The sequence below is a fragment of the Panicum virgatum genome, chromosome 9N (assembly GCF_016808335.1).
Source record: "Panicum virgatum strain AP13 chromosome 9N, P.virgatum_v5, whole genome shotgun sequence".
Taxonomy (NCBI): domain Eukaryota; kingdom Viridiplantae; phylum Streptophyta; class Magnoliopsida; order Poales; family Poaceae; genus Panicum; species Panicum virgatum.
The window spans coordinates 66,750,648-66,772,322 of record NC_053153.1 but is presented as its reverse complement, the minus strand read 5'-3'; the positions used below and the strand labels follow the sequence as shown (position 1 = coordinate 66,772,322).

The 21,675-nt window shown below is 43.3% G+C and overlaps 2 protein-coding genes across 4 annotated transcripts; both read right to left on the bottom strand.

Annotated features, from left to right (window-relative positions):
* Nucleotides 1–105: 105 nt before the first annotated feature.
* Nucleotides 106–4,703, bottom strand: LOC120690854 (protein high chlorophyll fluorescent 107-like). 3 transcript variants are annotated; one of them, XM_039973704.1, is made up of 8 exons: nt 4,202–4,696; nt 3,855–3,998; nt 2,858–3,163; nt 2,699–2,758; nt 2,180–2,425; nt 1,488–1,598; nt 991–1,167; nt 106–801 (listed from the first exon to the last, which is right to left on the bottom strand). In XM_039973704.1, exons 1-8 carry the CDS (start codon nt 4,616–4,618, stop codon nt 367–369), a joined length of 1,896 nt encoding a protein of 631 aa, XP_039829638.1. In that variant the 5' UTR covers nt 4,619–4,696; the 3' UTR covers nt 106–366. The 3 variants fall into 3 exon arrangements, with proteins under 3 accessions (XP_039829638.1, XP_039829640.1, XP_039829639.1); XM_039973705.1 differs by having other exon boundaries at nt 124–801; nt 4,253–4,697; XM_039973706.1 differs by lacking the exon at nt 2,699–2,758 and having other exon boundaries at nt 4,202–4,703.
* Nucleotides 4,704–6,664: 1,961 nt separating this feature from the next.
* On the bottom strand, nt 6,665–20,484 carry LOC120687565 (FIP1[V]-like protein). Its single transcript, XM_039969579.1, has 17 exons — nt 20,020–20,484; nt 19,617–19,684; nt 19,021–19,087; nt 18,689–18,843; nt 18,539–18,609; nt 18,366–18,434; nt 17,950–18,050; nt 17,303–17,515; nt 15,153–15,464; nt 14,711–14,832; nt 14,391–14,517; nt 14,240–14,296; nt 14,089–14,172; nt 13,905–14,006; nt 13,745–13,827; nt 12,090–13,650; nt 6,665–7,671 (listed from the first exon to the last, which is right to left on the bottom strand). The coding sequence occupies exons 1-17, from the start codon at nt 20,272–20,274 to the stop codon at nt 7,114–7,116; spliced, it is 4,005 nt and encodes a 1,334-aa protein (XP_039825513.1). The 5' UTR covers nt 20,275–20,484; the 3' UTR covers nt 6,665–7,113.
* Nucleotides 20,485–21,675: the final 1,191 nt, after the last annotated feature.

Below are 21,675 nucleotides of genomic sequence, written 5' to 3'. Positions count from 1 at the left end.
TTAGCATTCTCTCTTTTTTCCCTCTTTGAGATTCCTCAGGTCGTGCTATCCTGGCTTTTATATATCTTAACGGATTTTTAAGCATTTATCTTAAGGGGATTGAAGTAATGGTGGAAGGATAACTTGATATTTCAGTCAAATAAATTAATAGTCCAGTCAAACAAATTATGTAGGCAGTCTTATTTATGTACATGGCTAAACTTCTACTAGAACAGATGGTGGCAGAACTACGTACACGTTGTGGCGATAACAATTAACAGGTGACTGCTAATGGCAGCGGCCCAGGGTGTCGTTCTCTTCTTACAGTAATGGCATTGGCATTAGTGATTTTTTACCCGTGGAATGGAACAAATTGATCTGGAAAAGCTACGGGACAGGGAGAAGAGGGAGAGGCTTCCTGGGCAGCCGCCGTTTCCTCCTCTGCGAAACAACTCCCCTCGGATCAGAACCTTCAAGAACCGCATCCAGCTCTGCGGGGTCGAGGGCGAGCCTCTTTTTGATGAAACCGTCCAAATCAAAATCACTTCCTGGAGCCTCAACTGCTTCGCTGCCGCTGTTACCAGCATCATTGCTGGAAAGGCCAGAGGTATCTGAACCTCTAGTCGCTGAAGTTTCTGAAGGCTGAGCTGCTGAACTCCTGGTGGTAGGAGGACTCGGTTCTGCTGTGCTTTTAACACTGTCCTGCCTTGCCGGCACGGATGGCTGGTCTAGGTTTAGGAGCTTCTTCACGCTGTCTAAGGCAGGGTCGATGATGTCGAGGAAGCCCATGACCCAGGATGCATCATCCACAACTTCGATACGCTGTCAGCACGGACAATGATCAGTGACACTGTTAAATTTCTCATACTAAGTGACACAGGTAACTTGAACATAAACAGTTCTTGCCTACTGTATCGACACAGTCAATAGTCTTGTGCGGATAACAAAACAATGCAACATATGAACAAATTTACACACAAAGGTGTTACTCCATAGACAGCTAGAACTAACCTGTTGAAAGTATAGATTCCGAATTTCTTCAGCTCGAACTGGATCCCCCTGTTCCTCCTCTAGTGCTGCCCATGTCATCCATGTCACCTCACTTTGAGAGTTTATGCTCAGCGACGATCTCAAAAATCTTCTGGCAGCAGTGTAATTACCAGCACGCTGTTCTAGGACTCCCCAAGCCTACAAAAGCAAGGCAGAAACTATTACAGAATAGCAAACGGAACACTGGCCCATAAGTACATAACAGTTCTGAAATCAGCACCCAGAACTTCAGTTTGCTGCAAAAATCAGCAATTTGAGAGCCTTACAAATCAAAGACAGCAAGATTTCCGTCCGGTGAAGCATATAAAGTTGCAGTAAACTAGATTCTACACTGATACAACTACAAGCATTCATATTTGACAACCATGATACATTAGTTCATCAAGCCCTCAAGTGAACTTCTACATGTCGGTGACAGTTTAACAGGTACCAGACTTGAACTGAGTGATATGCCTTACCTGAAGACAACGAGCAGCACACTCATTCGTCGAATTAACTGACAAAGCTCTCTGATAGAGGGCCCTTGCTGTTCTTGCATTTCCTTCCTTCCACTCCATCCACCCCCAAGCCTACAATGTGATCTACCGCTGAGTTTCAGATATACCTCAAATAAAGTAGCTTTAATATAAAGCACGACTACGACAATTAAAAACAGTACAAAAACTGCTTCTAAATCTGATCCTTTTAGGACTTACAACCATTTAGCTGTATATATCAGCTGCAGTTTACTTGAAGTTGCAAGACTTTTCACTGAAAAATTTATCTCAGAGTTTATCACTTTATTGTTGGGGATCTTTAGGCTCACAGTTTAGCAAAAATGTGTCTAGAAAATCAAAGGTTCAACAGATGAAATAAAAATACTGATGCATAAGTCAAGAACTGGGAATTCCCCGAACTTTCCAACCCCCCAAACCATTGGATTGTATGAATTCATTTTTGACTGGGAAGATAAACAACTATAGCACTTATAGTTTGCAACTCTAGTGGTAATAAGTTTCTCCCGAAAAGGAACCTCTAGTGTAAGAAGTTCAAGAAGCGACATCAGAAACCGAAAGCAATTATAAATCCATGCAGATAAAGGAACCTCAAACAGTTTTTTTAAGGAAACTACATGGAAGTTGCATAATCAGATAAAGCACAAAAGTCTTACTATCCAAACAGGCTGATGCCTTGGGTCAATCTGAGATGCTTTTCTGAATAACACACGAGCAACATTTGCTGACAAATAGTTGTATTCCAGCAGTGCAAGTGACTGGAGAATTACTGGGTCCCTGGGGTTTACAGCATGTCCAATCTTGAGCAACTTCCTTGCCTTGTCAATGTTACCCTCATTTGCCTCGAATAATGCCCATACATGCCATGAAAACCGGTTTTTTGGACTAGCCTGGACAGCTTTCTGCACATGAAAATTGAAGTTATACTCCGAAGATTGGGAAAATTTAGAAAAATATTACACATGTGAGGAACCATTGCATTCATATGTTAATAATGGGCATCAGAACAACAATTTAATATAAGTTACACAAATTATTCCTACAGCATTATATTCTTCTAAATACACATGAACATGAGGAGATGGTGAGATGCATTTTGGAATGCGCAAAATCACACCAACAAAATCATAAAATGACAACAATGGTTATCCTAGAAAGGGAAAAGAAACTATTACCTCGAAGAGCTTTCTGGCCATTGTATTGTTTCCTGCACGCATTTCAACCTGAGCCCACGCCTACTAGAAAGTTATCATATATGAATGCAGTTTGGTAGAAAAGGCAGCTCTGCACTTTTGCACAGGAAAAAAAAGAATAACTATGAATCAAATACTTACAAGCCAGCTTGCACAACTTTTCGGATTGGATTGAGTGGCTTGTTGGAACAAAGTCTGAGCTTGTTCAAAGCGCTCTGCTTTAGCTTCAAGCAAAGCAAGAGTTTGGTAAATATATTCATTTCCTCCACAATATTTTAGGGCTTTCCCAAGTAGGTTTCGTGCCTTTTTTATGTTTCCTTGCTTTATTTCTAAAATTGCCCACCCATGCCAAGCAGCAATGTGCTTTGCATCAGCCACAGTAGCAGCATCAAACAGCTCTCGTGCCCTTCGAATATTTCCACCTTTGCTTTCTAGGACTGCCCAACACTGTCAGCAGTAGAAAAAAATAGGATAAATGATGAATTCTACATGGCCTCATGCTTTCATTTATTCTTAAATGGCTTGAATTATAGATGCATGAAATATAAACGGTTATGGTTGTAACGACACAAATTGGCCTGTTGATGGATAATGATTCCAGCTTGTTGCATAATTTAGTCATAAGGAACAAATGATGATAATTAAACGATAAGAGATTATATTTTCAGGTGTGTAAATAAATTTAATAACAACCCTGATACGAGATATCAGTCCCTTTTAATGTCAAAAAGTTTTATGAAAGGATATAACTCAGAGAACCACTGTTGTCCCTAACAAAAAAAAAAAGTGTCCATAGTAATGTACTGTGCTTCTTCATCTATTTTGAAAAGAAGCAGACAAGCAGTAGACCTTCATGGAATGCAATGCACTGACTGAAGCCCAAACAACGAAAACCACTGATTGCTGAATTAAGTGCAAATCAACAAAATCATACATTTAGGATAATGCTGAGCTCATGTACCTTCAAACTTAAAAGGAATTTTAGAGAGCCTCCCAAACTAGACATATCAAGTTAACATACCAAGATTACCTTACCTTAATAGTAACATCCCAAGTGCGAAAGGTACTAGGAAACTCGTGTTCCACATCTTGCGTAGTACTCTACAAAGTTGATCATATGAGGTGATCACGTACAAACCTGCCAAATGTATGGGTTTTCGCCTTGCGTGGCCTGGCATCCCCTTTCATACACCGCTCTAGCTTTGTCATACCTCGACTGCTTGCTGTAAAGCTTCCCCAGTGCCACATATGGACGTCCGTCTTCAGGCCAGAATGAGATACACTGGTTCAGAAACAGAGCATCAGATCCGTCAGCTCAGAACAATAAGCAGCTAAGCCCCACGTATAATTACTCAACTAGAGCACATAAATGCACTTATGCACATCTTCTAGTTTCATCTCGCCTTAATTCGCTAGGTAGAAACCTTGTGCTCGTGTACTGTATGAACTCCAAGTGCGTAATGCTACAATTCTCTACGCGCTCACCTTTTCTAGGAGCTTCTCTGCTTCAGGGAACTCAAATTTCCTGGTGTGCACCTTGGCGCGGTAGAGCCAGAGCTCGAGGTTGATGGGCAGCGGCCGCTCGCCGGCCGCGGCAGCGGCAGCGAGCTCCCCGTCCGTCGCCGGCTCGAACAGCGGCACCTTCTTCGCGATCTCCGCGAGGCCCCTGTCGAACGCCCCGCCCATCGCCTCTCCCTCGAAGCGGCCCCCATCCCGCTCGGGCCCGCCCGCTGCAGCCGCGGCCGCGCCAGCCGCTGCAGCCGCGCGCGCGCGCCGGAGGCGGAGGGAGAAGTACGATGACGACGAAGACGACAAAGCTGTGGCCGCCGAGGCGGGCGGCCTTGCGCCGGGGCTCGGAAAGTGTGGGGGCGGCGTGGAGGGGGACAGGAGCCGCATCGCCATGAGCACAATCGGAGTCTGGCTGCAGCGAACTGAGCGGGGCGCGCCTTCGCGAGAGAGGGAAGGAGAGGAGGGGGTTGGATTGACGGGACTGCCCTCGCGGATGCGGTGCCGCTAATGCCGCAGCGAGAAATTTGCAAAAACGGGGACCGCAAACATTGCCCTTTGCAATTTTGCCATTGGCCCCACATTTCATAGGTACAGATAGTCCCACCGTGTCATTCACTGGGAGTGGCAAATTCACGAGTGGTCAGTGTTTGCAGTCCTAATATTGCAATTTTTTTTGCCGTAGCGGACGTTGGAGGGGCAGAAGCGGGAGAACGGGATGGGGGTGCGGCTCTCGCATCGCTCCAGCTCCAGCCAGGTAACAGTGTTTTTCTCTCACACCACTCCAGTTCTAGCCTCCAACTCCATCCTGCCGAACGCGGTGTATAATTTACAGACAAATTTTATAATTAATTTTGTAATTAATCTATATTTAATATTTTAAATGTGCAAAGATTTTATTTAAAAAAATTTTACAGGCGCAACTAAACAAGTTGTAAAGCTTGAAATCTGGGCGGCCGGACGGCCGTGACCTGTGCTGTGCATGTGCCGGCGCCCGGCGTGCGATATTTTTGTCTACACAGATGGCGTATAGTCTTTTTTTAAGCCTCTCATCTGGCTTCATGCAGCTGTAGTATCTGTTCGTACATGTGTATACACACTCACACCACACCACACATACAAACAAATCTACATCTACATTCAGACCAGAACCGCGACCTTCTTGAAATCACCGGAAGACTCCGTAGACGACGGGCATGTCGTAATACCTATGTGGCTCCACACGCGAGAGGCAACGACAGCAAGATGACCAGTAAGCCACCTCAGCTCCTGTACAGGATCTCACAGACCCGACGCCGGCACCGGAGCACATGCCGACGAAGAAGAGAGAAGTCTGGAGTATCTTATTCCACGAAGACGACGCCGTCTCCCCAAACCAAGCGCCGTCGGGAAACACTGACCTTATTCTGCTGTCGACGAATGAAGCTGGAGAAATCCATCGCTCCAAATCGAAGCCTGGACTCATTACCGACGCCTCCACCCCCAAATCCATCGCAGCACAAGGAGGAACCGCCATGGAGATGCCGCCACCGGAGCAGACCACGAAGACGACATCAGCAGCGCAGCCCTCCAAACGAGCACCATCCTCACGAGCTTACCACCGAGAAGCACATCAGCGAGGATATGCTCGTCGGGGTCTGCTGGAGAAACAAAATCACCACTACCCCTCGCCGGATCCAGCATCAAGAATGACGCGGTCACCGAAAAAGAGGAGGGGAACAGCTACTACCCATCACCGACTAATCGGCGTGGGAGACCTACCCTATCTAGAACCTACTAGAAGCTACTAGAAAGGACTATACACCGGACGACGAGGAGGCTCCGGTTCCCCTACCCCTCCGGTGCCGGAAAGGCTACAGGAGGAGGGAGAACCGGCCAGATCGACGCCGGAATGATTCGCCGCCCTTATCGCCTCGCTCTTTACTGTAGCGCCTGGAAAGAACGAGAAAGGAGAAGCCCAGATGGCGTATAGTCTAGTGTAGCCGTGTGCTTGTGACTTGTGAGTGTCACTTTCTTCAGTATCTTTTTTTCCCCGAGACTTTCTTCAGTATCTTCTGGTAATGAAGTTACTCGCGTGTCCCGCGCTCCAACGTTATACGAGGCCAAATGCCCGTCACTTTTTAAGACAAATTAACTTGGCAAAGTGAAAGGAGAAACCGCAGACCTCTAGTTGTATATATGTGATTGTAACGGGAGATGCTCATAGCAATCAATGCATTGAGCAGAAAAACGCATGGAGTCTATCAATACATCTAACACAACAAATCATAGCAATCAATGCATTGAGCAGAAAAATGCTTGGAGTCTATCAATACATCTAACACAACAAATCCCCAAGGTTCAGTACAGCCGTGATGAACAAATAAAAATAGGAAGCAGCACAGAAGCAGAAGCATATGTATAAACAAAAGAAGCAGCAGCAAGCTCTACTATGAATTCATCTGAGAAGAAAAAAAATACATAATTGCTGCAGAACCATGACATCGGGAGTTGACGGTACTCAGAGCACAAAGGGATGATGTTCTCTACGGCTTATACAATACAGCAAAACCATACACAGTTGCCTGCATCCGAAAACACGAAATTATTTGCCTGCATGTATAAAAGTGAAGTTAAAAATCCCAGGGGATAGTAAATCATCCAGAGTGGTGAAAACGCCCCAGTACAAACACATTTCATTTTGAAGTCTGATTGCCTTGTAATCTATTGCTCTGAAACTATGTAGGATACTATACTATAAAATAACCTCAAGTGAATTCTTCTTATATTTTGTTTCTCAACCCCGACCATCAAAATAAACAAAAGTATCTGTATAAGAATTTGAGCACCATAGGCAGGAACATCTTGATGAAGAAACCATCATAGTCAAGCTCTCAAGACATTTCCAGTATCTAACTGTTACCACCCCACCGCCGTTTCCTTGCAGGTCGCTGATTCTGGATATGATCTGTATTACATGCTACAGCTGATAGCTCTTTCATGCCACCATCCTCTTTTTTTGGAGCAATAGCCTCTTTGAACCTTTCCCTTCTTTTTTGCATCTTTTCCATTACCTCAAGTATGTGTTTGTCACATTCTCTTGTAACTCCGTTGATGCGGGCAGCATCTTTCGCCATTGCATCATTCAACTGTAACTGCTCTGCTGAACTTGTTTCAATAACTGATTTCAGAACTTCTCTTGGTTTAATCTTGCTTTTAGAAATGATATCATGCTGGTCCTGTTCGATCAGTTCTCCCTCCTCAATCTCCCCATCTTCTTCATTTTGCTGATTTTGGTGCGCTGATTTCTTTGAATACTGATTGCCCAAGTGGTGGTAGCCCATATCCTGTTTCCGTGCGTTCTGATGTACATGCTTCTGTTTGGAACTGCACAAATACTTGCCCGCAGGAAGATGTCCCTTTCGGTCATCTTCAATCACACGCCTTAACTCATTGCCTCGCCTCTCAAACTGCAAAAAATGACAGTATAGCATTGAGGAATAGAAGTCCAGTCGATGAGGAGAATATATGCAAGGATATGGTACAAACTACCACCTTTCACTAAAATAGCAAATACAAACTAAAAATGCAATGAATACAGACATTTGTGTTACACCCTAGAACATGCATGTGCTGTGAGGTTTTAGAACTACTGCTTATCAAGATAAAAGGCAGAAACACAATGAAAATCTGCAAGGCATTGCCTCGCTCCGTGTGGGAGTTCTCCAAAAGACCAAAACAGCCAAGCTGATCTAAAGATATATTAAGAAGCAAGCATGCAACCTACCAACCTTCGAGTAGTTATCCACTTGTCTTGCCTAACATTTGACGAGTAAGATTAGGAAAAAAAGAAGATAGCAGCATTGAAGCAGAAACCAATCGATTATATTGTTGATGTAACTAATGTTGCAACAGAAACCCAAAAAACATTCTAGCAAAACCATGATATTATATCAAAGGACGCCAGAGAGTATTTTTAGAGTTAAATTATGTCTCTAAAAGAAAATGTGGCGTGACTTGGACTGAATGTGGTCTCTGAATTCTGAAACGTGAAGAAATCAGAGAACGAGAGTACTTCTGAGCACTAATTAGTGCATCCCATCAAGTATTTGATCTGACCTATATCATTTTTGTTGGAAGAAGCTAGGAGCCTAAGCAGCATAAGATGGCCACCAGTCAAACCTCCTTTTTTTTGGTGAGAATTTCAGTTGTTAAAAGCTCAGTCTCGCTACATATTTTCATGTCCGTTGGAAACTTCAGGTGAGATGTTCTTAGAATAACCTATATGATTAGTTAGACAGAAATATTGATATAATTAAAATACCTAAGCATGAATGAATTGCAGGTAAGCAAATATAAGCTTTAGGACAGAAATAAATGAAACAAGCCAGAATACACTGGTGCGCAATCATAAGTTCATAACATAATCACACAGCACTAACCCAAGCCACTATTGAGGGGACTCTTACATGCGCAAGTTATAATGGAATAAGAATCAATGAAACAGTATGGTGATAAGGCCAGCAAGCATCAAGAGATGCTATTAATCAAATAAATTGATGGTTAGCCATATTAAAAGGTAGTATATTGAATGTATAAAACAATCAAATTAAAATGACGCCGCCGCTAGCGCCCGGATGTCCGATCCAGCGGACACTCCGACGAAACATTGAAAATTAACTAGTGCAACATCAGAGATCACTATTTATAACATGAAAAAAATGATATGTTAAAAATAACTATGTCGTTCGACTCTAGGATAGAAAATTCCCGCCGCAACATGAAAACTATGTTTCATGCAACATCCATTGTGAAACATGTAGAAACAATGGTTACAACTTTGATGCTTAACTATTGCAATATATGTCGGAGCGTCCGATTTTATTAAAATTCTGGATGTCCGTACTGTAGCACTACCGTTAAAATGATAGTCCAAAGGAAAAGTAAAGTACAACACAAGTTTAAACATTCTAGTCAACCTACTGAATTCCTGAAAACTAAATGTTTATTGAACATATGACAACATTAGAGTTAAGCATATTCAAGTACAAAGATCACTATAAAGTAGCTAGGTGCTTAAAAGTTGAGAGAACTTTTGGATAATAGATCTCTAACATCTCTTAGTGTGACTAAAGTATCAGCAAAAAGATATACCTTAAAAAGATCTTGATTAAGGTAACAGTATCACAGTTTTTTTTAACAATAGAATAGTTCGCCCAGTAGTTCCATTTGAATAGGTGAACCTGAACTAAAATAAAGACCTACTGTGGTATTGTTACAATTTAAAAAACAAAGAAGCTAAACATTTTTAGTTACAGAAGCTCACCAAATCAATGGCTATAGAACAAAAACAGAAAAGGTAGATCAGTCAAAGGAAAAAATAAGTAACAAGACAGGTACATTGTGTATCTTAAGTTGCATGCCTCTGTTAAATGGCAGAAGATCTGCATCGGTAGGGAAAAAGGAACATGAACCAAAAGTGTATAGCATAGCAAATTAGATCAGCCCAAATATGAGATAGTCATACAGGAGTGCACATACCCTATCACACAAATCCCACTCCTGGGGCAGAGATAAGCAACTAATCTTAATTTTTATTTGTTTAGGTTTCGAGTTAGAAAGAAAATGTTGTTTTGTGTGGACATGGTTCAAATTTCAAACATGGTTGGAAATGTGATGCCCATGTGACAAAAATCCTCTAGTATTTTAGGCCACATCAGCAAAACCATCCTCCAAAGCAGCTTAAAAGGTGTAAACTGACCTAGCTTTGTAAGTTTAGGGTGTTAAATATCCTGTTTGGCAAAGTCAGGGTGTTAAATATTGCTGTATTAACTGTATCTCCTCTCTCTATCTTCTACCTCTCCTACCCTCGTGCATCCTTCCCCTCCTGTGTATTTTTTTTAGGACAGTTTGGAGTGAGACATGGGAGGAGGCCATTATGTTGTAAGATAGTATAAAACATGAATATTTTTTAATGAAAAATTGTGTTGGATAGCATCGAAGCACTATCACATAAAGATTGACCAGTAGAGACTGCCAGAGCTAAGCATACTTTACCTAGCATCCTTAGCACTGACCACAGTTGTACATTCAACCAGATACAATAGAAAGAGCTCAACTCCAGGGAGCAGCAGCACATTAAGAAAGTAGTTTTGTTGGTCTTTAAGACACAATGGACGGCAAACACATCAACAAGAATTAGAGCCATAATGTCATATCTCACCACATGTTGATTCAATATTACACAGAAAGATAAACACAAAAACCTCCACAAAAATCCACATTGGTGTATTCAAAACTAATTTAGCCTCTTAACACCATGAGCAGCTATTATGGATTATGGTCTATTATGCACTGGCGTAGGCATAAGTAGTGCCCCTGGCCCTGCACACAACCTTTTGACCAAACAGTGTAACCATCCGCATAGATGCATATGCAGTTATCTAAACAGATACAAGCAAGAGAGGACTAGCTCTAGCCTCTGGGCCTGATTTATACAAGCAAGAGAGGGCTTGCTCTAGCCTCCAGGCCTGGTTTAGGCACTGAAAAGATGATATGGCCAAGTCCCTAGTGCAGTGTGCTTGCTAGCTGCAGGTTCCAGTGCAATATTTGAGTTTTTATCCCTTTGTTTGCAATTGCCAAAAAGATAAACATGTAACATCTACCTAATGATATAAGATTTTTATTATGGACTAAAAAAACTTCTAAACAAAGGAATAATGAATGGAGACATGGATGATAGATGCATTAGTTTGTACTTTGTATGATAGACATGTTTTAGTTTGAATGATGTGCAAAGCCAGAAAGAATAAATATTTCATGGTCAATAATGGTCCCTTTAAAATAATATCCAATAGCTAAGATCTGACCTTCTCTGAATCTAAACAAGGAGCTCACCTACAAGGCTACAAGGCCTTCTTAAGCTCTATCATACTGCTTAATCACTAAGCGGTGAGTTAGCAGCTTGGCTACCACATTTTAGAAAATTGATACTAACTAATAGAGAACCTAACAATTCGCATGTGACTCATAGAAGACAACCTACACAGTAAAGATGGACAAACACGTCAAACTTACTGAAAGTCAAACAAGATTATTAACACCAAAAGAGCCTTTAGTCCCAACTCCCAACCTAGTTAGGGTAATCTAGAGACAAAAGCCACACAGACCAAGCAATAATGTTATAAAAAAATAGTAATATATTACTTGTAGTCACATATCAGCAAAAGAACTTGGTCCGTAGGTCATAGTTGTGATGCATGGATTGCTAAGTTCCAAGCATTCCTATTAACAATTATTTGGATTTTGGATATGCTTCACAGCAAGAATCCCTTAACTCCTATTGACACAAAGAAGGCTATTTGATATCAAGCAAAGAATGTCAGAACTCAGAAATATCACAGAACTGGACCAATTTGGACCAAGGCTAAAGCTACAAGTCCAGAATCCCATGGAGGGTTACTCAGGTCTTCGTCAGAAAATATTAACTATTGTTTGCTGGCATTTGAAGACGGATTTGAAATGCAACACATGTATCCCAACAAATTGAACAGCTTAAACAAGAAATTCAACAGATTAAAATAGAATTGGCAAATATTGATGAGGAAGTGCTTTAATGCTATCCAAAATGCTTGCATTTAAGAAAACCGGGGTCATGGTTAGCAATGCCCAGATAGTCAATACTCCACTAATCCCCATATCACTTTATGATCTGTGCAATCTAGTTTAGGATACCTAAAAGCGTGACACAATTTTGTTTTGTGTGTGTGCATATGTGTGCTAGCAGAATACATCATCATGCCAGATATAAGAATGTAAAAGTAAAGCAGCAGATTGGTAGAAAGTTGGCATGTACAATTTGTTGGATTTTTTCCTCCTCAAAGTTTACCTTTATTTTCCTATCATTCAATCTGAAGTTATCAGAATTCTCCAGCTCATGCCTTCTCCCAACACAAATGTTTGAAACAGTATTACTATTTCTCATATCACCAAAATTACAAATGGCTTTTGTACCAATTTCCTCTGAAAACTTATGCAGCTTCAAAGCATAAATCCTCCTATCACTGACCATGGATTGATCATCCATCACTCTTCTTCCTTTCAGAAGTGAAAAATCAGCAAGATTTTTTTGGTTCATGGAACCCAGATCAGCATGAAGCTTCCTCTTAACTGGCAGAATAAAACGACCTGTTTCAGCAACAGTATCACTGCGCAAAGCAGATTGAGGAATGCTGCCATTGTTCTTTTGATGATACACATCACAATGATATTGTACCATCTTAGCATTGCGGATTCTTTTGTTATCTATACATCTGTTTCTTGAGCTCTTAAAAGGGAAGCCGGTAGCAGGCAAGTCCCTCCCAGAATTCTTGAGGCTAGGATACAACTCAAGATGGTTAGCAAGTCTGCAACGCTCATCATTGCTTTCAGCAAATCTTCCTTTGTCTCTGTATCTCGCTCTGACCTCAGGACCATGCCATTCGCAAAATCCATAGTCAGTGTAATGGGGAAATTCATCCACACTATGGTCATGCCTGGCTCTTCTCTTTTCCTGACAATGCCTTTCTCTGTACATTTGTCCGTCATCGGCGTCAGACATATCAGAATTCAGCATTGAATGGTATACATGATCATGATGTTCCTGCCACTCCTTGGCTGAAGAGAAGCACTTCTCAACATCTTCTCCTTCACTGAATTCATGTGAAGATCGCCTATGGTGGTGACTAGAATTGCTAAAGTAATGCTTGTCATGTTTCAGGGCTACTCTTTCCAGAGGTGAATAACCTTGCTTCTCATAACATTGATTGTGAACAGCATTGCGATAGTTGGTCCTCAGGAAAGATGAGCTAGATTTTCTCTTATTATACCTACTAGGGTAGCTATCTGTTGATTTTTCTTTTTCAGCAAGTGTAGCATACTTCCCTCCATCTACGCTTTGCCTCAGTTTTTTTCTTGTTTTATGTCCAGATTTAAGGAGGTTGTCATCACTTTTGCAGACAACAAAAGAATCACTGGACTTGCCCCGTTCAGCAAAAGGAGCTTCACCCCTCCAAAAAGGTTTAGTTGCCTTATGATTTCTATCATCAGTAGGTGAAGGGGTATAACTATGACTGCGACTTTCAGTGTTTTCTCTGTCTGACTTACTTGAATGGCGGGAAAAGTCAGATTTGACATGCTCATCCTGAAGTTTGGTGCCTTCAAGGAAGACCCTGGAATCTGAATGTCTAGTGGCTCTCTTGAAATAGAAATCTCCTTTTGATTCTCCAGAAAGCGTATCAGAATAATCAGGACTAGAAGATTGGCCCCTTTCACAAGAAGAATCTCTTCTATCCAGTTTGCTGCCATTGCACTCCGAGGAACCTCCACCATGCACTTCCTTATCAACCACCCTGTCCACCACAAGGCTGGAACTCTTCAAATGTCGGGCACCAGGATGGTCAATGGACATTCTGCATGCAGTGCAATTGAAAAGGCAATCAGCTCAGGGATCACCTTGAGAAACACATGGTAACCACCCTCAAAATGACCTTCAACTATGCATACCTTTCAGTAGTCACACACTTGTGATTTAATTTTGAGCTGTCATCTGAAGTGGACTGATTTGAGGGTGAAAGTGTCATGTTTACCTGCACAATCAGATTACTTGTTAGAATATAGCCAGAAGATATTGCTGAACCATATAAAAGGCCTCGATGAAACATACTTGAATCACAACATCTGAATCCCTTTGTATTGGACGCCACAAGTCTGCTGTCGGAACTCGTTCGTGTGCACTGCCTTCAACATGGATTGCTCTACCTTTTGGCTAGATTAACAAACTAAGTTAGCCCTGTTAGATTACACCACATATGATAATTCAAATACACTAAAAAATGACTTCATATTACCTTGGCGAGGCCATTTCTTCCTTCAAATCCAGAATAATTTGCTACCTTTGACATTGCTTTGACAGATTTTAGTTTCAACGATTCCTGAATACAGAGATCATAAGGTTTTGCTCAACAAAAAAAAATTATGCGCCAAAGGCTAATGCCTTACTTGATCCAGTCCTGATGCTTCATTTGCATGTGATCTGGTCCCTAACCTTAATTGATTCTGCACAAAAAAGTTGTGCATTTAGCCCAATTTTCATTTGACAACATAGAAACTGCTATACAAATGTCAACAGGAAATAACATGACCAGAGTACCATGCTGCACCAATATTTTATCCAGCCTTCTTCATCCAGATTAAAATTGAAGTAGTCACGAAGATCCACTCCTTGTTGTCTCCAAGGCTTGTGTTGAAATGCTTCAATGTCTATGTCGAAAATTGTGCTGAAATAATATAATGCAGTGTTAGGATCTGCACTCAAGATAGTGCATCTTAACTATCAGTTCATGACAGGAAGCCATATAGACAGGCCAGCCAATTTATGCAGCTTTCAGTTACTAATAACCCAACAAGCAACAGGAAATTCCACTTTTTCTCTCTTCTGATGCCTATAATAACAAAAAAGCCAAACGGCACCTGTTTCTTGTCAAGAATAAATTAGAATCGCGTTGAAACATATGCTGGCGACCTCGATCAACTTCCGCCATGATAGGTAACGTCATTTTCTCAAGAAGTCCCTTGCACTGGAGCCCACCAACCTGGAACAGCATAGTCCAACACAAGAACTATCATCCAAATTGGTTTGCTTAGGAATACATACAAATGCAAAACAGCAGCTTCAATCTACATGTAACCGCACAGAAGAACCGGAATAGAGAGTGAATTTGACTTAAAGCTCTCAAGAGGTATGCATAGGAATGGCAGGAACCCACATAATTCATGCAATGTGCTGCAGATCAGTATTGGAGAATCTAGAACCTCCCCTGAATAAAATACACCTACAGTATTGAAAGTTCTAACCCACTACAGCACCAATAAGAATCTTAATACTACCAATTTCAGCCAATTCACCGCATACCGTTGCCCAGCCGCCATCGTTTACAGGTGAACCCTTCACACGGCAGCCCGAATCCTCCCCCTCTTCAGCCAGGCACTCCTCACCTCGACCCACAGGAGGAGGCGGCAGCGGCTCGCCAGCGTCCTCGTTGAGTACGATGTGGAGGCCATCATCGCTCTCCTCGTCGCTGCTGCTGTAGCCCGCGGTCCCGTCCCCCAAATCCACCGCCTCGTTCGCGTCCACCTCCGGTACCTCCTCGCCGTCGGTGGCCGGGTCGGAGTCCCTCGCATTGGAGCCGCCGCTCTCCCCCGCGGCGGCGAGCGCGGCCGTGACCTGCTCATCGAGGTCCGCGTAAAGGTCCTCGACGTCGTCGTCATCGTTGTTGCTGGCCGCGGATACGGCGGCGGCGGCGTCCTCTATTGGGTCGGCCATGGGGCGGCGGCGCAGCAGAAGGAACACGAGTGAGGTCCTACCTGCTAAGCCATAGGTGGCGATGCAGGTCGGCGCAAAAACCTTGGAGCGCCGCTGCCCAATTAGCCTAAAACCCTAGAATGAGGACAGTGGTCACTGGTTCGCAATAGAACCTCCGCTGTAGGAAACTAGGTGAAAACGCGCTCCGCCGGGCGTAGAAAGAAAACGTGGAACAAAACTGAAAAGGGAAAAAAATTGAGGAAGAAAAGGAAAATTGAGAGAGAGAAAAAAGAAAACACGGCACTGCAGGACGGTGGACGTCTCCGGTGTTCCCATCGCCCGCGCCTCTGCCTAGATGTCGCCTCCGTCCGTCTCGCTCCTGTCGCTGTTCACTCTGACGCCTCGACACCAGCGTTCAGATCCGCCGCCCGAATCTGCCGGCCGCTGCACCGCCTCGATGCCACTGCCCGCCGATCCACCTCGATGCCACTGGACCAGATCTGCCGCCCATTGCTTCGCCTCGACGTCACCAGCCTAGATCGGCGAACGACGGCGCCAGAGGGCGGAACGGACCAGATCCGCCACCGGCACGCCGCGGGTCGGAGGGGCAGAGCGGATGGCGGGGGTCGGAGGGGCGGCAATGGCGGCGGGGGGGGGTCGAGACGTAGGGAGCCCGGGAGGGGGCGGCGGCCAAGGACGGCGACCGATGGTGGTGGAGGAGGGCGAGGGGCAAAGGGCGGCGACCGGCGGCGGAGAGCAGCGGGGCGGCGGCCGTCGACAGGGGTGGAGGGCAGCGGGGCGGCGACGGGGGATGCTAGGGTTAGGGAAAGGGGCGGGGGAGGCCGGGGAGGGTGCGCCACGGGTTGAGGGGGGGAGGGGTGTGGCGGGGAATGGGGCGGTTAGGTGGGTGGCTCGGTCGGGATAGTTTGCAAAAAAATGTGGACGGCGGGTTCGAATTAAAAAACTTGAAGGGTCTATTTGCGAAAAAACCAAGGAACGCGAGTGGATCGATCTCCAACGATGAATCGAACGGCCAGCGTTGCGCTACCTTTCTCCGGGGACACATGTCACTCCGTGGGCAGCCGGGTGCTCCCAGGCCCCCCTCTCCATGGTGTATAGTATATAGCATACGGGAGATCGCACTCGTTGGGATATTTTCTCTGCTATAAATATGCTACAGGATTCTGCAGATTTTTGGAGAACTGAACGTATAGCATGGCATTTTTAAAATTTTGCACTAGATTGGAACTCAATTTAGTTCATTGTTTGTTAAATGACGGAAAGGAAATTCGAATTAGTAGCTTACATTCCTAGAAATGCAGGTTCAGGCCAACTGATAACCGAGGGCTCGAGAGACTGTCGGCCTATTTTCCTAAATATGTTTGCTTCACCATTCGAACCAAAGCCACTTAAATTTCGTAGCAGTAGCCCGAAGTTACATAGAGCATTTACAGAAATCGCTTCTTACAATCAAAATTTGGCAGTCTGTAATTTTTGTATCGCTTATGCTTTCAATGTGTCCTACACTAGATCACATCAACCGCAGGTTCAGAACTACAATGCAGCAATCTGACAACTTGGAATCGTACAAAGGATTCTACACATACAGATGAAACAGTATCGCTTGCAGCCTCGTGTAATATCAAGGCCAATCAATGGCGTTCTTCAGCAAACTGGATCTGTTCAAGAGGCGTAAACTGTGCGGTGCTCCTATTCTTAGAAACCCGGTAGCCGACAAAGATAGACAGGCAAATGGCTACCACCGAAAGGAGCAAAGCAAAGGCGGTTGCAGCATCCCAAGACCGATTAGGCGCAGGGCTGTAATATGCAGCTTCGGACGAAGGCTGTATATCCAAAATTAACCAGTTGCAGCTGGCTGAGTAATGCTCAGAATCGCTCCATTCTTTGCCGTCAGTTGGGTACCAGAAGGCTACGGCCATATTGCTGGGCTGGCCTATTGTGAACTGTGCATCCTGCATCGCCAAAGGAACATTTCAGTACTGTATTTTGTCAAGAAATGATGCTATAGAACTTCAAGCAGTTTGTAAAATTAATAAATGGGTATCAAATTTGCCAGTCCACATGCTTACAATAGATACGCACGCACTGGCCCATTAAAGGTATTCCATGAACAAGTGATAATGGCATGCATGCCCAGAAGAAGTCAGACAATCAGGAAATCACCCAATTATATGTTGCACTGTTGTCTATCCACAAAAAGTGTTAATGTCTTTTAGGCGTAGTTTACAACAAAATACAGATTTGTGAGATTATCTGAAATATGATTAGTACATGTGATAATTGAAGATCCAGTAGCTGTTCTCCTTTTATTTTGCCACTATATATTCATGAGTAGCTGGTGTTCGTGCTACAGTGCCTTACATGAAATGTAATAGTAGACAAGTACCTGCTGAAATTGATCCATTGTTCTTAAGGATCTTGAGAACTCAAAATAATATGTGCCCTTCTCATCTTGTTTTCCATAAGGATTATCATCATCAACAAAGCCTGGAAATTTCATATGATAATCAGATGATAAAGTTTAACTTGGAAGTATTTTTCTTTTGGTCCAAATTTATATAGTAACAAACAATGAAACAAAAATATATTGATGACTTTCTAGATCTAGATGGTAGCGGAAGCTCATTGCTAGTTTATTAATTCACATAGTTGCTAGCAGTTGGGGAAAAAAAGGGACATTGAGAAGATGAAAGCGTGCAATCTCAAGTTCTCAATTCTCAGAAGATGGTCTCCGAACATTATGTGTTTTTGAACCCATAAACAAGCCAAGTAAAGATAAAAAGAAGAGTCTGATGGTTTTACCTGAATGCACAGTCAGTGAACTGTGCCACCAAGCCCCATGCCAATCATTTTGAGCATTTGAATTGTTCTCTGAAATAAGAATTGTCCAAAACAAAGTTCGATCACAAAAGGTTCGTACAAAAATAACCAAACTTACAATAAGATAATTTCTGAATTTTATAAGCATGGGTTACCTTTAGGGCCGACTCCATCAAGGTATCGGCAATGCGGATTCCATGCATAGACATCAACAAGGTGACCAAATCTAAACAAACGAAATTTTTAACAGTAAGTATCTACATCATACAAACACAGCCAACATTTGACAGGTAGAACAGAGTTACCTGTCGCCTCCATTTCCAACAGCATTATCTATGTGATTGCCACCATAAAGACGTCCGGGAATAGCATTTCCAATTTCGAAGTGCATAATGTCAACCTCATGACCTCTACAACTTTTACTCGTGCAAGAGCCTCGCAGATCTTTGCATCCTCCCATCTAAATAGTCAAACAGGGTCATGTTTGATACACATGACAATAACCAATAAGAAGCAGTACAAAAAAATAAAACTGAAATGCAAAAGGGAGTTCATCATACATAACAAGGAAAAGCAAAATGCATGAGTCAACAGCAACACTTGTAATGTTTAATAGTTGGGAGAGATTCAAACTTACATTGTAATATGTGGCATTATCTCCAACTTGGAACATCAGAGCAACAGAAGGGCACTTGCTACTATTTCTGTGTTGATCAACAAGTCAACCAAAACCACAGGTTACTTGATGAAGCAGGGGTATATTTCAAACTAATGGTGGAAGGCGAACATCCTCTTCAGAATTAAATCATTTTCACAAGGCACAATAAATCAAATCAAATCTAACCACCAACATGCCTTCAAAGTCCAAGGCAATGGGGGAAATGTCAAGCCAAGGCACATTTGATCCAACTAAAACAGAATCAGACCTTAAAGCAGATCAATGCAGTAAAAAAAACTGTTGTGATACTACCATTTAATAGAACAATTGAGAATCATGCATAAATCTGTAGGCATCCGTCAAATGGCAAGGTCAATGTTCACAAAGAAAAAAATTGAGATGGTTTGTGCAGCAAGACAAAATAGCAGACTGGTTGTCTAACATCTCCAATCCAGACATCCAGTATAACATCTCTCTGGATCTGGACTAAATGAGTGGCCATAAAGAGCACTGCAGCTTCCACTATCATTGTATCCGCACTAGTACAGATGTAACACAGAAGGTGGCGAAAGTACCCTTTACTGTAAGCGTAAGCCCCATCAACCTGCAGCATGAAGAAGACGTTGACGCCATCATGCACAGCCTGCACAACCCAGTCCAAAAGTTAAACAAAAGCACCATTTTGGAGACATCAAGGTTTCAAAGTATCAAACACATGAATCAATTCTTCAGTTGAAAATCGAACTCGATCATCAAGCTACTCCAGATAAATCCAAAGATCTAACTACGCCTAACAGTCAAAATGCTACAGCGTAAGATCGAAGTCCATGATTCAGCTCATGGATCACCATTTTGATTTCGACAACACAATCAGTTCTAAATCCAACTGCGTTCAACCTAACTCCTCGAGATCCACAATGTTTCCCCATGGGCGAGCGGGGACGAGATATTGAAGAAGAGAGCTTGGAAGAGACGAACCTTGACAGCGACCTTGCCACCGGAGTAGGCCTTGTCTTCGTCTGGGTCGAGCGCCGGCAGCAGGGCGAACTCCGAGGCCTCCACTCTGTCCCAGTCGTCACTGTGGCCGTCCACGGTCACCTCCCCGGGGCGGAACTCCGCGAGAACGCGCCCACCGCCGCTGGAGCACGTGGGCGCCTCGCCGTGGTGCTCGTGCGCGGCGGCGGCCGGGAGAAGGGCCGCCACGGCGGCCAGGACGACCAGGAGCCTCGTCATGCCGGGACCCGCGGATAGAGGCTTCGTGGTCGTGCGGAGCCGGAGGCCCTTTCCGTGGTCGGGGACAGCGAGAGCCTCAAGGTTCGTCAAGTCAGCCACACGGCTGCGGCGGCGTGGAACGAGGAGGCGTCCGTCGCCGGCCTGGTTGAGGCCTGGAAATTTCGCATCTGCCCGTGAACGGAATGAGTTGACGAGATTACCCCTCTGCTTTCGAATTGCTCCATAGCCGCGGGGAGTATAGAATGGGAGGGTTGATCGGGGATTTGGGAGGCGCGGACAGGAGCACACGATTGATCTACCTTCTCCTTTCTATCCATTATTTCCTAGCCACAAGATCCACATGCATAAGAAGATTCTGACCACTCATTTCTATCCATTCTTTTCTATCCACAAGATCCACATGCATAAGAAGATTCTGACCACTCATGAATTAAAGGAAAAAGGAAAAAACAAATTTGCTGGAGCACATCTCACCAATAAACTAAAATTGTGATGGTGAATTCTCCTATAAGATGAGAAAGGAAAAAGAGGAAAATCAATTTGTTGGAGTTGTTGTGCATATTTAGTTCCCAAAAATTTTCAAAATTCTCTGTCACATTGAATTTTTAGACACATGCATAGAGAATTAAATATAGTTAAGAAAAATAATCAATTGCACAGTTTAGCTGTAAATGATGAGATGAATCTTTTAAGTCTAATTAGTCAATAATTAGACACTAATTACCAAATACAATAAAAGTGATACAGTTCCAAAACCTAAAAATTTTCGCGAACTAAACAGGGGCTAGGCCAGCTTTAGCTTCAGAGTCATGGGCACTGTATTGCCCTGTTATGGTGTTGTTCATCGAAACTCTTCCATCCAGCTTCGGTCTACACTGTTACGATGCTGTTCATCGAAGCTCTCCCATCAGCTTCGGTCTACAGTCAGTGCGAGGGGGTGAGAAGCCGGTGAAACTAGATTTTGGATGTTTCACGTGGCTTTTTGCTATAGTGGTCTAAGGTCGCTACAGCACGAAGCCGAAGCTATCTTAAGCCATGCCAAAGAGGGACTTAGTGAGACAAGTACACCCGAGGAGACTAATCCCACGCGGAGTGCCAAATGTGAAGGCATAATGTAAAAATGTAAAATTTCTTGTATCTGTATCTACTTACTAAAATGAGTAAGGTTTCTACCTCAAATTTTGGTTTAATCTGCCTTGTATCATTTACACATGGATATTAGTCCATCCCGTATGCGAGTCCGATTAGCCTTTCATCAATCAAAATTTAATTGGAATCCAGATAAATCAGTCGAAATCATAATTGAAATTCGGACAAATCGTTTGGAATCCCAATTGGATCTAGAAAATCAATGCCTCGTATGGCCTGTACATGAAGTGAACGAACATAAAATTGGTGATA